This window comes from Rhinolophus sinicus, linkage group LG04 (genome assembly GCF_036562045.2).
Source record: "Rhinolophus sinicus isolate RSC01 linkage group LG04, ASM3656204v1, whole genome shotgun sequence".
Classification (NCBI taxonomy): domain Eukaryota; kingdom Metazoa; phylum Chordata; class Mammalia; order Chiroptera; family Rhinolophidae; genus Rhinolophus; species Rhinolophus sinicus.
In genome coordinates this window covers 125,851,868-125,865,934 of record NC_133754.1, presented here as the reverse complement: position 1 = coordinate 125,865,934, position 14,067 = coordinate 125,851,868, and the positions used below count along the sequence as shown (strand labels likewise).

Below are 14,067 nucleotides of genomic sequence, written 5' to 3'. Positions count from 1 at the left end.
TCACAGAGGCAAAATTCCAGGGTAGCGGAGGCTCATTTCCTCCACCCAGCCCCCATGTATCGGGCAGGCATTCTACCACAGTTTTGGCAAGCCAGGAATGCTGGGGGTCCCGGTTCTCACTGTGTCCCAAGTGAGGCAAGCGGTAAAGACAGGCCGCTGCTCCCACCCAACACCCTGTTCACAAAGCAGGAGTGTCACTCCCAGGAAGCTTCAGAGCAGTGGCTCGGAGATTTTGCCCAGGAGGAAAGGCAGGTCACAAGAACCAAGAGCTCTGAAATTCTCTCAGAAGGAAATGACTTTATTTGGAACAGAGAGTGGAGAAGTTTAAGCCTGAGAACACTCTTGGAAACAGTGGCGCTTTTGGTGAGAAGGTCTCAAGACAAAAACTGAAGCCATCCATCAGAAAAGAAAACTAAAAATCTTTATCATTATGAATATGGACATAAAAATTCTTAACAAAATACTAGCAAACCAAATCCAATGATATAGAAAAAGGAGTGTGCAACCATGACCAAGTGCAGTTTATCCCAGGCATGCCATGTTGGTTTAACATTTGAAAATCAACTAGTGTAATACACCATATCAATATTATAAAAGACAGAATCCACATGATCTTCGCAATGGGCATGACTAAAGCATTTGATGAACTTCATCACCTTTTGTTAAAACACTCAAGCTAGAAATAGGAACTTCCTCAACTTGATTCTGAGTATCTATAAAAACCCACAGTTGACATCATACTTAATGGTGAAAGACTGAATACTTGCCCCTAAGTACAGGAACAAGACAAGTATGTCTCTTTTCATCATTTTTGTTTATCATTGTACTGGAAGTTCCTGCTAGAGCAATTAGGCAAGAAAATAAAAGGCATCCAAAGTGGAAAGGAAGAAGTAAAACTATGTGCAGTTATGTGATCTTAATATAGAAAATCCTAAGGAATACACACAAACACAAAAGATGGAACTAATAAGTTCAGTAAAATTGCAGGATATAAGATCAATATGCGGAAATGAATGGTATTTCTGTACATTAAATAAATAATCCAAAAAAGAAATTAGGAAAATAATTCCATTTATAATCGCATTAAAAAGAATAAAATTCATAGGAATCAATTTGATAAAAGTACAAAATTTATGCTCTAAAAACTAAAATCATTGTTGAAAGAAATTAAAGAAGACCTAAAGGAACCCCATGTTTATGGATTGGAAGAGTTAATATTGTTAAGGCGGCAATACTCTCAAAATGATCGACAGATTCAGCAAAATTCCTATCAAAATTCCAGGTGGCTTTTTTTTTTTTTTTACAGAAATTGAAAAGCCTTCCTAAAAATCATATGGATATTAAGGGTCCCAGAATAGCCAAAACAATCTTGAAAAAGAAGAACAAAGTTGTAAGACTCATACTTCTCAATTTGAAAACTCAGCACAAAGCTACACTAATTAAGAAAGTGGGATACTGCATAGGGATGGACATAGAGGTCAGCAGGATAGAGTTGAGTTTCCAGAAATAAACTTTATATGTGTAGTCAGTTGTTCAGCAATAGTTCCTAGATCATTCAGTGGGTAAACCATAATCTTTTCAACAAATGGTGCTGGGGACAACTGGAGCAACATGTAAGAAAAGTAAAGAAAAAAAATGGGATTGCTTCCTCAAATTATGCATAAAAACGAACTCAAAATGGATCATAGACCCAAATGTAAGAAGTAAAACTGTAGCACTCTTCGAAGAAAACAGGAGTAAATCTTCATGACCTTGTGAAGGACAAGATCTTAGATACACCGCCAACAAAAGCACAAGAACAAAAGAAAAAAAAAAAGATAAATTGGACATCAAAATAAAAAACTTCTGTGCTAAAATATAAACCATCAAAAAAGTGAAATGTCAACCTCAGAATAAAATAGGGCAGACATTTGCAAATAATAGATCTTAAAATGAATTTGTACTGAGAATATATAAAGAACTCTTTCAACTCAGTAATAAAAGACAAATCCCTTAAAAAATGGGCAAAGGATCTGTCTTAGTCCTTTTGGGCAGCTATAACAAAATACTACAGACTGGGTAGCTCATAAAAAATAAGTCTGTTTCTCGGTTCTGGAAGCTGCAAGTCCAAGATGAGGGTGATCGCATGATCAGTTGAGGACCCTCGTCAGGATTGCAGACTTCTCTTTATATCCTCATATGGCAGAAAGGGTCTCTTTGATGCCTTTTTTTTTTTTTTTTAAAGGGCACTAACCATTCGTGACGACTCTGCCCTCATGACCTTATTACCTCCCAAAGGCCTCACCTCCTAATACATTGGGCATTAGGTTTTCAACATAAGAATTTTGGGGAGAGACAAACATTCAGAGCATAGAAGGATCTCAATACACAGTTCTCCAAGATGGACTCAGGACCAAAAGCAAAATGAAAAGATGCTCAATATCACTAGATATCAAGAACATCCAAATCAAAACCACAAAGAGATACTATTCACACTCATTAGATAGGCTGTAATCAAAAGGACAGATACTAACTAACAAGTGGTGAGATTATAAAGAAATTGGAACCCTCATACATTGCTGATTGAAATAAAAAATAGCGCATCTGCTCTGGAAAATGGTTTCACAGTTTCTCAAAATAAAATTACCATATGACACAGCACTTGTTCTCATAGGTATATGCCCAAGCAAAAACATACATCCACATAAAAACACTGTGCTTTGCAGCATTTTTAATAGCCAAACAATGGAAACAACATAAATGTCCATCAACTGATGAATGGATAAAGTATAGTATACCTATACAATGGAATATTATTTGGCAATAAAAATTAATGGATACCGGTACAAGCTACAATATGTATGAATTTTAAAACATTACAGAAGAAGTCAGTCACAAAAGAGCACAGAAAATGTGATTCTATTTATACAAAATATCCAGAATAAGCAAATCTATGGAGGCGGAAAGTAGATTAGAGGTTGCGTAGGGCTGAGGGGTTGGGAAGATTGAGGAGTGACTGCTAATATAATAAGTAGGTTTCTTTTGGTGGTGATAAAAATGTTCTAAAGTTGATTGTGGTAATGGTTGCTTAACTCAGAGAATATACTAAAACCACTGAATTATACAGTTTAAATGGGTGAATTGAATGGTTTGGGAATTATTTATCAATAAAGGGGTTATTTTAAAAAATTGAATTAAAGGAGAAGCAGTGAAGTCATATATTTGGGTTAGGCTCTGAAATCACAACATAGCATGAAAATCAAATCTATTCCAACGTAATCATTTAGCAGGTAGAAGAGCTAGGATCAAAACCTATAGTAGCTAGTATTTCCTCTTGTATTATAACAGAGAATTTTGCTGTTTCTTTAGTTGAACACAAATGAAGTATTACTAGTTGTCTTTGTTAAGGGGCTATATTGTATGACAAATACAGCAGCTTGCTTTATGAGAGGCACTTAGAATGAGGCTGACTGGGAGTTATTGGATACATAGTCCCACCTCAACTAATGTGGTTGTAAACAAAATTGTATGGCTGCTGCATTAAACTTTTCAATTTTTCTGGTCCAAGCCCACATTGTTGATTTTGTGTATTTTTAACGTTGCTATGATTCAATACTGGTATACCACTGAAGCACTTTTGTAATCTGTGAAATCCGTATAAATGTTCTTGATAATTCTAGAATAAGCGTTTTATCAAGGATTATACTCTACTATATTTACTAGAAATTAGGATTATGCTGTTATATTTACTAGAAAATAACAGAAGCGTAAATGCATAAAGATTATTCTCTCACGTACGAAGTTATGAAGTAGACACTCCAGGCAACTTCTCTGTCATTAGGCTCCTTCTGTTGTGTGTGCTTTTCCATCAGTAAAGGTTGCTTCATGGTCACAAGAGGGCTGCTGGAGTACAAGCTATTACATACCAGCCTCCTGTAGGAAGCCCTGTGTTCAGGGAACGGGCAAAGAGACAGGTCTCTCCTATCTTAAGAAAGCAGGAAAAATATTTTTTAAGCTGGTCATATTGCCACATAATTTTACTAGTAAGGGGGAGACAGTGTTGAACAGAAAACTAGAAAATGCTACAACTCTGGAAAAACACTTCCTTAATAATTAGAGTGGATAAACATATTCTTGATTATTGTGTTCTTATTATTAGATTCTGAAAAGAAATTGTCTCTCCTGTCAGAGGAACAAGAAGCAACAAGCACTTTAGTAGAAACCATCAGGCAGAGTATTCAACATAATGATGTTCTTAAACCCATCAACCTACTTTTACAACAGATGAAGCCAGACAAGAAAAGACAAAGGTAATAATCCTGTACTTGCCAATCAAAATAATGTCATGTTTAAAAATAATGCTTTTTAAATACCTCTAGTTGTAAAAGAAATACATACTGTGGAACATCTGATCGTTGTAGAAAGTGCTACCAAAATGTACACATTCATACTTGCACACTAACATAAATTATCTATCTGGAGGTAATAGATTAAATGTTAGGAGGTAATTCATTTATGTCTAAAGTGTACTGAATGCTTGGGGAACGTTACTGCTAGTCACTGGAAACCCTCTATGAATTTGTTAACATAGGTGTTATACATATGTACTGTTTGTTCAGGCCGTCATACCCACACAGCTTTACTTGTGGATGTAAAAAATCGGTTTAGGAGTAAAAACAATTTAGGAAAGTGATGGGAACAAAGAAAGTATATGGAGCGATCCTGATCTTCTTACTGTTGTCTGGTAACATGCTTGTGTCAGCACTCATCAGTGTCATCAGCATAATTGAATTTTGCAGTGAGAGCTTCAGAAAAGCCTAGTGCAAGAACTGATCATGAAAATGGATGGGTTGTCTTGAAATCACAACAGTAGAGATGGAGATGACCTCCATCAGTCTAAACAGCCGCTAGTTTTCAACCACGTGTAGTCTAAAGGCAGGGAAGGATATTAGAAATGACCTGTTACGGCTTCTAAAGAAAAGCTGCAGTACATGGAGTGTGACAGAATCAGCATTGTTCTCTAATTTTTTTTTTAAAAGATTTTTTTTTTTATTGGGGAAGGGGAACAGGACTTTATTGGGGAACAGTGTGTACTTCCAGGATTTTTTCCAAGTCAAATTGTCCTTTCAGTCGTAGTTGTGGAGGGCGCAGCTCAGCTCCAGGTCGTTACTGTTGTTAGTTACAGGGGGGTGCAACCCACCATCCCTTGCGGGGCTCAAGGAGTCGAACCAGCAACCTTGTGGTTGAGAGCTCACTGGCCCATGTGAGAATCGAACCAGCAGCCTTCGGCATTAGGAGCATGGAGCTCTAACCACCTGAGCCACTGGGCTGGCCCCTCTAATTTTTGTTCTGTGTTAAATACCCAAATCCAGTTCATTTCTTAAGTTGTCCTTATTGTCAACAATTGAGCCATGAAGCTCATTTTTAAGGTTTCATTTGTGACATTTTTATGTCACAATAAAGACCAATAAGATTTCTCCTTTACTGTTGGATTATATAGTAAAGAGACCACACTATCTTTCACATTGTGTCCAAGGATTTTAAATTCCTAATTTAGAAATTAATCTGTTACTTTGTAAAGTGGCAAAAGATGAGAGAAGACTGCTTTTGTAAATCTTGAGAAATTAGGAGAGTTGTTGTATTTTTAAAAACTGTAATAAAGTTAAAATAAGCCATTTTTAATTGTCTTTGGTGTTGTGAAACTTTATGCCCATTAACTTTTTAATTTGAAGCAGAAGTTGCAAAACTAATACAGAGTTCAGTTTACCCTTCCCCCAGCTTCCCCCAAAGGAGACATCATGTAACTGTAGTACAAGATCAAAACCAGGACATTTGACAGAAGTACATTACTGCTAACTAGACCACAAAACTTAAAAATCTTTTTTTTTTTTTTACCATTTTCAAAAACTTCATGTAGTTGTATGCTGTTTGCCCATTAACTTTAAAATGTTTATTTGTTTTATAGGAGTTTATACAGAGAAATCCTCTTCTTATCATTAGTATCTCTTGGAAGAGAGAATATTGATATTGGTGAGTTGGCTAATTGTGGGTTATTAGAGGTTTAGTTTTATTTTCTGAAGTAATTTAGAAAATTGTAACTGGTGTGGGTAAATATACTTGCCTTTAGAAAGATTTCTACTTTTGAATATGCAGTTTAAATATGTATATAAATATGACTTGACTACCATTTTTAAATACATTGCTTTTGTTTTCTTAAATTCCAACTGCATTTTTGAAAATGTCTTTCAGAGGCTTTTGATAATGAATATGGAGCTGCATACAATAGTCTGTCTTCAGAAATCCTTGAAAAATTGCAGAAAATTGATGTCCCACCAAGTGTCAGTGTGGAGTGGTGCAGGAAGTGTTTTGGAGCACCTCTCATTTAAACAGATTCACTAGATTTCTGACCCAAAGCTGGGGGAATAGATTCAGTCTGGAAACATTCAAGGTTTGTTCCAAATGCCAAGAATTGGTGAAAACTGAAATGAAGTAACTCTTGGGATAATATATAATGAAATGGAATTCATACTGAATCATCTTACAAAGTAAAAATGATGTTAAAATGCCCCAGGGTTTATTGTTGAAAATTTACAACTTCTGAAACTATCTGCCTCTGCTGAAACTGTTTGGATTTCTGTTATTTGTAGTAGTTTGATGAGAAACCATATTCATTCTTGGCGTTTTGTTTATATTTGAAGATACAGGTTTGGGGAATGGCAAATTAATGTAAACTTGCCCAACCCACGTAACAAAAATGAAATATCTCAATTTTATAAGAGCAACTCTTTGTATGTGTGTATATATGTGTGGCTGTGTAGGCATGTGTATATACAGCCATATTATATTTATTAAAATTTTTAGATTGCGTGTTGCAATTTTCTGAAAGGGGTTTATTAAATGACTACTACTAAAACTCATCTGTAGTCATTAATCTCAAAATTACCTAGTCTGATGACAACTGCCTTGCCTCTGACTTTAATTTTAATATATTTCTTCACCCTTCATATTGTGTATTATCTTTCTTAATGGATTGTATCTTTACTATCCAGTTACTTCCTTCCATCTTCCCAATACCATGTTAATATGCAATAGCTTTAAAATTGGAATGAGCCAGTCAGATAGTTTAAATTTAAATCAGCTTCATACATCACAAAATTGGAACATGCTTAAAATGCTTGTATATAGTGTCTTTGGACCTGAAATTGTTCAGGCACAGTAGTAAATGGTTGCTATTGGTCACTTTTAAAACCTGTGGGATAAACTTGCACTGCAGTTTTATTCTTGTATAATAGATCTATATGCTCATTTGTGCATTTGTAAATAACTGTTTTTTAGGATGAATCAATTAAGTCTTAAAACTTTAAAGCTTATTGAGCTTGTTGCTAGTAGATTTAGGAAAATCATGACCTCACATGCCTGACATTTACCATGCCTTTTGTTAAAAACATCCCTAAGAACATGATTGCCTTAACTCTGCACGGCTTGAAAAGCCAGTGATTGTGCGCTTTTATAGCCATTACACGTGACTAAATCAGTTCATACAACACAAGTTTGCTGGTAGTTAACAGCACACTTGGTGTAATCTTTTACACATTGTTACTGTACCAGTCTTCCAACATTTCAGGGTTAATTTGACCTTTGCAGAACTCGTTTCATTTTATTATTAAAGTGCTTAGTGGAAGAAATTGTCAGAAATTATGTACAATTCTCATTACCTTAAAAATTGATCTTTTGCACTGTTTCAGAGTATATATTTTTTGAAGACTTGGTACTAGTTTTAATGCTTAATAACTTATTCTCCCAACAGTTTGTAATTACCCATGCGTATAAAAAAATTGATGTTAAATGAAAAGAAAAATCCTTAAGTTTGCTGTCTTGCCTGTTACATTTTAAAAGCTCCTGAAATGTATACAATTAATGCGAACCTTTGTGATCTTTTCTTACCAAAGCACGTCCCACTAAAACCAAAAAAGAAAAAAACCCCACCCTATAATGATCTACTTACACATTTTGTGGGTTGATTATAGCATCCTGTATCATTAACATCCCTTTTAAAAAAGTTCTCATTCTTAAATTTGCTAGAATTCTTGAGTTAGAATAGTCTAGGCCAGTCTTAGGTCCACTTTAGGGACTGCACGCAGAAAACAGGGTAGTTCATTTTGTGTATTAGAATCAACCATATACTGGCTAATACAGAATTCTGGGCTGTGTTTCCCCCAAAATAAGACCTAGCTGGACCATCAGCTTTAATGAGTCTTTTGGAGCAAAAACTATTAGAATAAGAAATTATATTAGAATAAGACTGGGTATTTTATAAGACCAGGTCTTATATTTTAGCTCCAAAAGACGCATTAAAGCTGATGGTCAGGCTAGGTCTTATCTTCGGGGAAACACAGTATTATATACACTAGTTGCCTTTTGGCCTTAATTTATCCCTTATGACTATAGTATGTCAGTCCTTTTTGTTTTGGATATCTTTAAAAATGCTACATTTGCCCTTTTTGCGTTTTAAGTTCAACTTTGATTTACATTGTCAATTGCCAATTGCGACTTCATGTTATGTAACTAATAACCATGTATTAAAAGAGCAATAGGGATCTTTGTAGTGTTGACTAAGAATCTTGGTTCTCACAGTATGGTCCATGTAAGGTATTATTGGCCTTAATGGCAACTTCTCTCTACATGCTAGAATTTGAAGGTTTTACTCACCTGTGGTTAAAATATTTCAGCAAATAAGGAGCCCCCTTTCTTTACTGTTAAAGCCTAATGTGCCTTCTTTTTAAGACCCTTAAAGTCTGTGAAGGTTAGTTCTAACTGCAGTTATCACAGAAACTAGAAATGGCACGTTAGAAAAAGTATACTACTTTCTCTTTGTGCATCCTTCATTGATGTGTTTCTTAAATAGATCCGGTCCTGTTCAGAATGTGAAATAGAATAAAGGCGTAACAATGAATGCACGAGTTGAAAAGCCTTCTGTTGGTTAATGCAGTAAATTTGCACTGGTTTTTAAAACTTAGAACTGTTTCAAAATGGTATCCATTAACAGCTTTTAACCAAGTTATCTTTTTTATGTATGACAAATGTCCATCTTCATAAGGACACTTTTCATGTACTGTGTATAGATCTTTAATAAAAACTGTATTCCTCAAAATAAAGTGTACAAAAGATTAATAATAGCTCTAGTCATTTTTTTTATCTGAAATGCTTTGCTGAAAATGCCTTACACTAAGCATCTTCCTGAGCCACCCAGATTCCAAGAGAAACCCTGTCCTGGCCATCTTTCAGATTCTACTGCCATAGGATGGTCCCAGTCTGCATTGAGGAGACTGTCACTTCCAAGTATCCCTTACAGACTTTTATCCATCATTAGATTGCTGTACACAATACCCCCCCTTTCCTGAGACCTGTTTCTTACTGTTCATTTTTGTAAGTTTTACCATCAATGAAAACAAGTTTACAATAAAGGAGGTATGATGTCTGATCTTATTTATTTGTTACTCTTAGAAAATCTCATTTTTGACTGGACTCAGACTTAGAGGTAGAAGCTCTCAGAGAAGACAGCCTGCGTCTCTTGGCAATCTGTTCCTGGCGTTTTTCTTTGGCCTCCTAAACAAAACAAAATAGCAGTCAAAGCCCGTCTACATTAGAAATGCAAACTGAAAACTGGGTCTGACTCCCCACCTCCACTCCAATCATCTTAGACTGACCTTCATTCTCTTGGCCAAAAGTTTAGCATATTCTGCAGCCTCTTCCTTATTTTTCTTAGTACGCTGTTTCTTCAGAGCAATACGCCGACGTTTGTGTTGCAGGACTCGTGGAGTAACAAGACGCTGAATCTTGGGTGCTTTGGTTCTAGGTTTCTTACCTAAAAATTTAAACGACTCAATCACTTCTCATGACCCTTGTTCATCAGGACCCACAGCTACATTTTAGAAACATGCAAATTTCACTTAGTATCTATAAAAACTTACTTGTATGAGGCCTTTTAAATCAAATTTGAATTTGAACTATTCTGTAACTTAAAATACCAGTCAACAAAACCCCAAGATGGGCGAAATTTTGTCAGAATAAAAGGAAAACTGGGGTGGCTGGATGGCTCAGTTGGTCAGAGCGTGAGCTCAACAGGGCTGCTGGTTCGATTCCCACATTACCAGTGAGCTGCACCCTCCACAAGTAGATTGAAGGCAACAAGCCGCCGCTGAGCTCCAGGGTGGCTGGATGGCTCAGTTGGTTAGAGTGCAGGCTCTCAACAACAAAGTTGTCGGTTCGATCCCCACATGGGATGCGCCCCCTGCAACTAAAGATTGAAAATGGCGACTGGACTTGGAGAGGAGCTGCGCCCTCCACAACTAGATTAAAGGACTACGACTTGGAGCTGATGGGCCCTGGAGAAACACAGTTCCCCAATAAAAATTATTAAAAAAAAAATTACAAATAACTTTATTTAAAAAAAAAAAAAAAAAGGAAAACTGAGAAGCCCTTCTAAAAAGTAACCAGGCTAACTTTATTTACTAAGTGTCAGTATTTTCCTTAATTAGCACATTTAATCCTCCTAAGTTAAACCATACCTATAGTTTGGATGCCAAGATCATGTAAATTTAGGTTACTTAACAAGGAAGTCATACTCTCAAGATTTTTCCAGTCACTTTGCTTTTCCTTCCACTATTAGATTGTCTTCACTATCTCACCTTGCTTTGAAGTCCCATTTAGCTTGAATCTCTTTTCCTGCCAATCTGGGGAACTAAACCATTAACATTAGAAATGTGTGACGTGTTCTTCATAGAACATCTTCATTTAGCCTGATTTATAATTCAATATTCTATGGAATATAGATCTTCAGAGGTCTTTTCAGATTTAATCATTTGTTTGTGGCACCTTGTGGGAGGACCACCTCAGGTAAATATTCTAAGTATTCATTATTCAACTTATGCTTAAAGTAAGATAAACAACCCCTTAATATAAAGACACAAGAACCATCTTCTAAACACCTATCAACTAGCACACTTACCACACTGATGGTATTTCCAAAAGCATGACTATGGAAACTCTGATATAGCTGCCAATTATTTTTTTAAATGTTTTTAAGTTTATGATAATTTGTCTACATTGTATCTTCAACACTTTAGTACTGGGCACATAGGTGGTGTCCAAATATTTGAAATGAGTAACCGATGAGCACTTATTACTGTGTTTTTCTGAAATAAGACCAGGTCTTATATTAATTTTTGCTCCAAAAGACTCATTAGGGCTTGTGTTCAGGGGATGTCATTCTGAAAAATCATGCTAAGGCTTATTTTACGGTTAGGTCTTATTTTCGGGGAAATACGGTATATGCCAGGTATAGGTTTAAGTCTCCAGTCCTGAAAAAACCCAACCAAATTTTTTTCCCCCCCAGATTTCTCAGGAAAACCCAACCTGGACTGATAGACCATTTATTCCGTTTAATGAAAACATTCATTCATTTCACTACAGAAGTACTGTTAGAGCATCACTGCCACAGACCTCACTGGTGATGGGTTATGTTGCTTAATTAACATGCCTTTTTTAAAATATAAAACTCCAAAATCCCAAATGCCTGTTCCCCAATATTCTGAATACAGTATTTTTCTAACTTCTAATTCTCACAACTCTTATTTTGCTATCCACATCCCAGATGAAATTTCTTTTGTAAACAAAAAACAGAACCTCTGATATGAAAAAAGCTCAATTGTGTGGGGTGAGAGCACATTCAATTATAGTCCTAGAATTTTCTATCATTCTTTCAACTCTTAATCCAAAAGCAATGAATTTAATGTATACCAATAGCGTATCTTGACCCTTTCCAATATCCTAAAAACTCCAGGAAAATAGCAAATATGCACACAAAACACTGCCGACAAATTAATGAAATTTGCCCTAAACTGCATAATTTCTCCTACCTTCTTTGTTTAGGGGCTTTCTCACAACATACTGGCGGACGTCATCTTCTTTAGAGAGATTGAAAAGTTTGCGAATTCTGCTAGCTCTTTTGGGCCCCAGGCGACGAGGCACAGTAGTATCAGTGAGACCAGGAATATCTTTCTCCCCTAAAAGACAAGTGAACAAATAAATTCTAACTCAATTCCCTAACAAAGAACCCTAAGTTACTGTTTATACATTGATTAAAACAAACAAAAACAAAATAAAACTCCACTGGAAAAGCACTTGGACAATCAGCTTTACATCAATGTCAAAAAAACCACAGCCTCAAACACAAGCCTCACCTTTTTTTACAATGACCAAGTTGAGAACACTCAGATTGGCATCCACAATGCAACCCCGAACCGATTTGCGCTTTCTTTCTCCTGTCCTCCTTGGTCTATAACAGGAATGCCCCTTACTCAGGAGCAGGCGGACACGGCCATGGGTCAAGACACCCTGCTTCATGGGAAATCCTTGTTTGTCATTCCCACCACTGATTCGAACCACATAACCCTGCAGAACATAACATTATGAAATAAGGAATTACGGCCTCTATGAAATAACACCCTCAATTTGAGGAAATAGATTAAGCCCAATATGAAACAACTTAAAACTTTTCTCCAGTCTCTCAATTTTGTCTGTTTCCAATATTTGAGAAGTTCAATTAGCAAATTCTTTTCAATCAAGCCATACCTCTAACCGGTTTTTCCAGAGGTAACAGATCCAGAGGAAGAAAGATTATGTTAAGAAACCCAAGTATCAACAAGCAACAAATCAGAAACACCCCTTCTTGGCATTTTTAACGATACCCTTTGGAGATTAGCTTGCAGCACAACCGCGTACAATTTATTTTCCCATTTGATCTACACAACCCTGCCAGGAAGCAGATCTATCTTACAAATATATCATTTGGAAGAAACTAACCCAAGATCAGCCATATAGGATCCAGAGTTTGAACCCCATTATGCATACAATTACCAACAGCGTTTCCCACTTCTCTTCAATACTATCTGCAACAATTCAATATGGTTGGTAATCAACTTTTACCTTCCATTCTTCACCCAGAGCATCAGCAGCAACTTCTGTGGCCATACGCTTCTCATAAAACGTACGAAGTTTGCGTTCATCGTCCACTTCAATGAGTTTCTGGCAGCCAGTGGCTGGGAAAGAGATGTTCAGCTAAGAATTAAACGGGGGAAAAAGAGTTTTATGAAAACTGCAGAACCACCACCAAGGTATTCCACTGCAAAAAGTCTCATTTCATTCCCACACAATCAGCAAAAAACGTGATATCGGTTTTATTCACTAAAGCACGTGTGCGTAATAACGTACAAACACCACTCTAAAAATAAGGCACGTTTTTCAAGCCCTGTGGAATGACTGCGGGAGCGAATGGTGCTCCATAGCCGTTCACACACTCAGGAGTAAGGAACCCGACCCAGGGACGGCCAACTGGGCAGCGGGGCCGAATCTGTCCCGGCTGGGCCCGAGGACGCCACCATGGCGCTCTCGCCCGGCGCAGCTCTAGCGGCAATCGCTCGCCATCCGCTCTCTCAAGGAGCTCTGGCCCCATAAGGGCGAGCTTTCTCCCACCTCAGACCCTTCTCTACCTAGAGCCAGCGCTTTGGAAAGCTACGACTACGGCAACACCGTGTTCTGTGGCTCGATTCCCATTCCCCAAGCATAGTACAACAACTGCCAACCTTCATCCTGAAGCAGCCGACGGCCTCCGCGGCGCCACGAAAAAGAGGCCCGACTTCCGCTTAGCCCAGATCACATAGACACTTCCAGTTCTCGCGAGATAGAAAAAAAAAAAAAAAAAAAACTGGGATAGCGGAAGTGACCATGGGGAGGCGGTACTTCCGGGGGTGGGGCGAAGCTGCAGTCGTGAGGTGTACACGGTATTAGGCAAGTCACGGACGCACCTGTGTCGGAGATTTATCCTGGCGGCCAGATTTAGTTCTGAAGGTTAGACTCTCCCTTGCCTGATGTTTCCCGCGTTTCCCTGGGCTAGTTCAACTCGGTCTGGACACTCTTTATCTGATGCTACTACCAAAGAAGGATGGCGGGACCGGAGTTTAGCTCTCTTGGGCTCTCCTGTACTTCAGGCTCCATGGGAAGATTTCCAGTTCGGGAGCGTGTTTTGCC

The 14,067-nt window shown here is 37.4% G+C and overlaps 2 protein-coding genes across 8 annotated transcripts in view; one reads left to right on the top strand and one right to left on the bottom strand.

The window, feature by feature from the left end:
• DENND4C (DENN domain containing 4C) overlaps positions 1-9,465 on the top strand; it is a 98,168-nt gene extending 88,703 nt beyond the window's left edge. For all 6 annotated transcript variants that reach the window (XM_019750356.2, XM_019750357.2, XM_019750354.2 and 3 more), the window contains 3 exons: positions 4,139-4,289; positions 5,945-6,009; positions 6,229-9,465. In XM_019750356.2, the coding sequence (XP_019605915.2) occupies positions 4,139-4,289; positions 5,945-6,009; positions 6,229-6,365 (353 nt within the window). In that variant the 3' untranslated portion in view covers positions 6,366-9,465. The remainder of the gene's footprint in view (positions 1-4,138; positions 4,290-5,944; positions 6,010-6,228) is intronic.
• RPS6 (ribosomal protein S6) lies at positions 2,691-13,733 on the bottom strand. 2 transcript variants are annotated; one of them, XM_019750376.2, is made up of 6 exons: positions 13,623-13,733; positions 12,967-13,098; positions 12,222-12,432; positions 11,898-12,044; positions 9,687-9,844; positions 9,444-9,585 (listed from the first exon to the last, which is right to left on the bottom strand). In XM_019750376.2, exons 1-6 carry the CDS (start codon positions 13,626-13,628, stop codon positions 9,490-9,492), a joined length of 750 nt encoding a protein of 249 aa, XP_019605935.1. In that variant the 5' UTR covers positions 13,629-13,733; the 3' UTR covers positions 9,444-9,489. The 2 variants fall into 2 exon arrangements, with proteins under 2 accessions (XP_074186437.1, XP_019605935.1); XM_074330336.1 differs by lacking the exons at positions 9,444-9,585; positions 9,687-9,844 and adding an exon at positions 2,691-3,964.
• Positions 13,734-14,067: the final 334 nt, after the last annotated feature.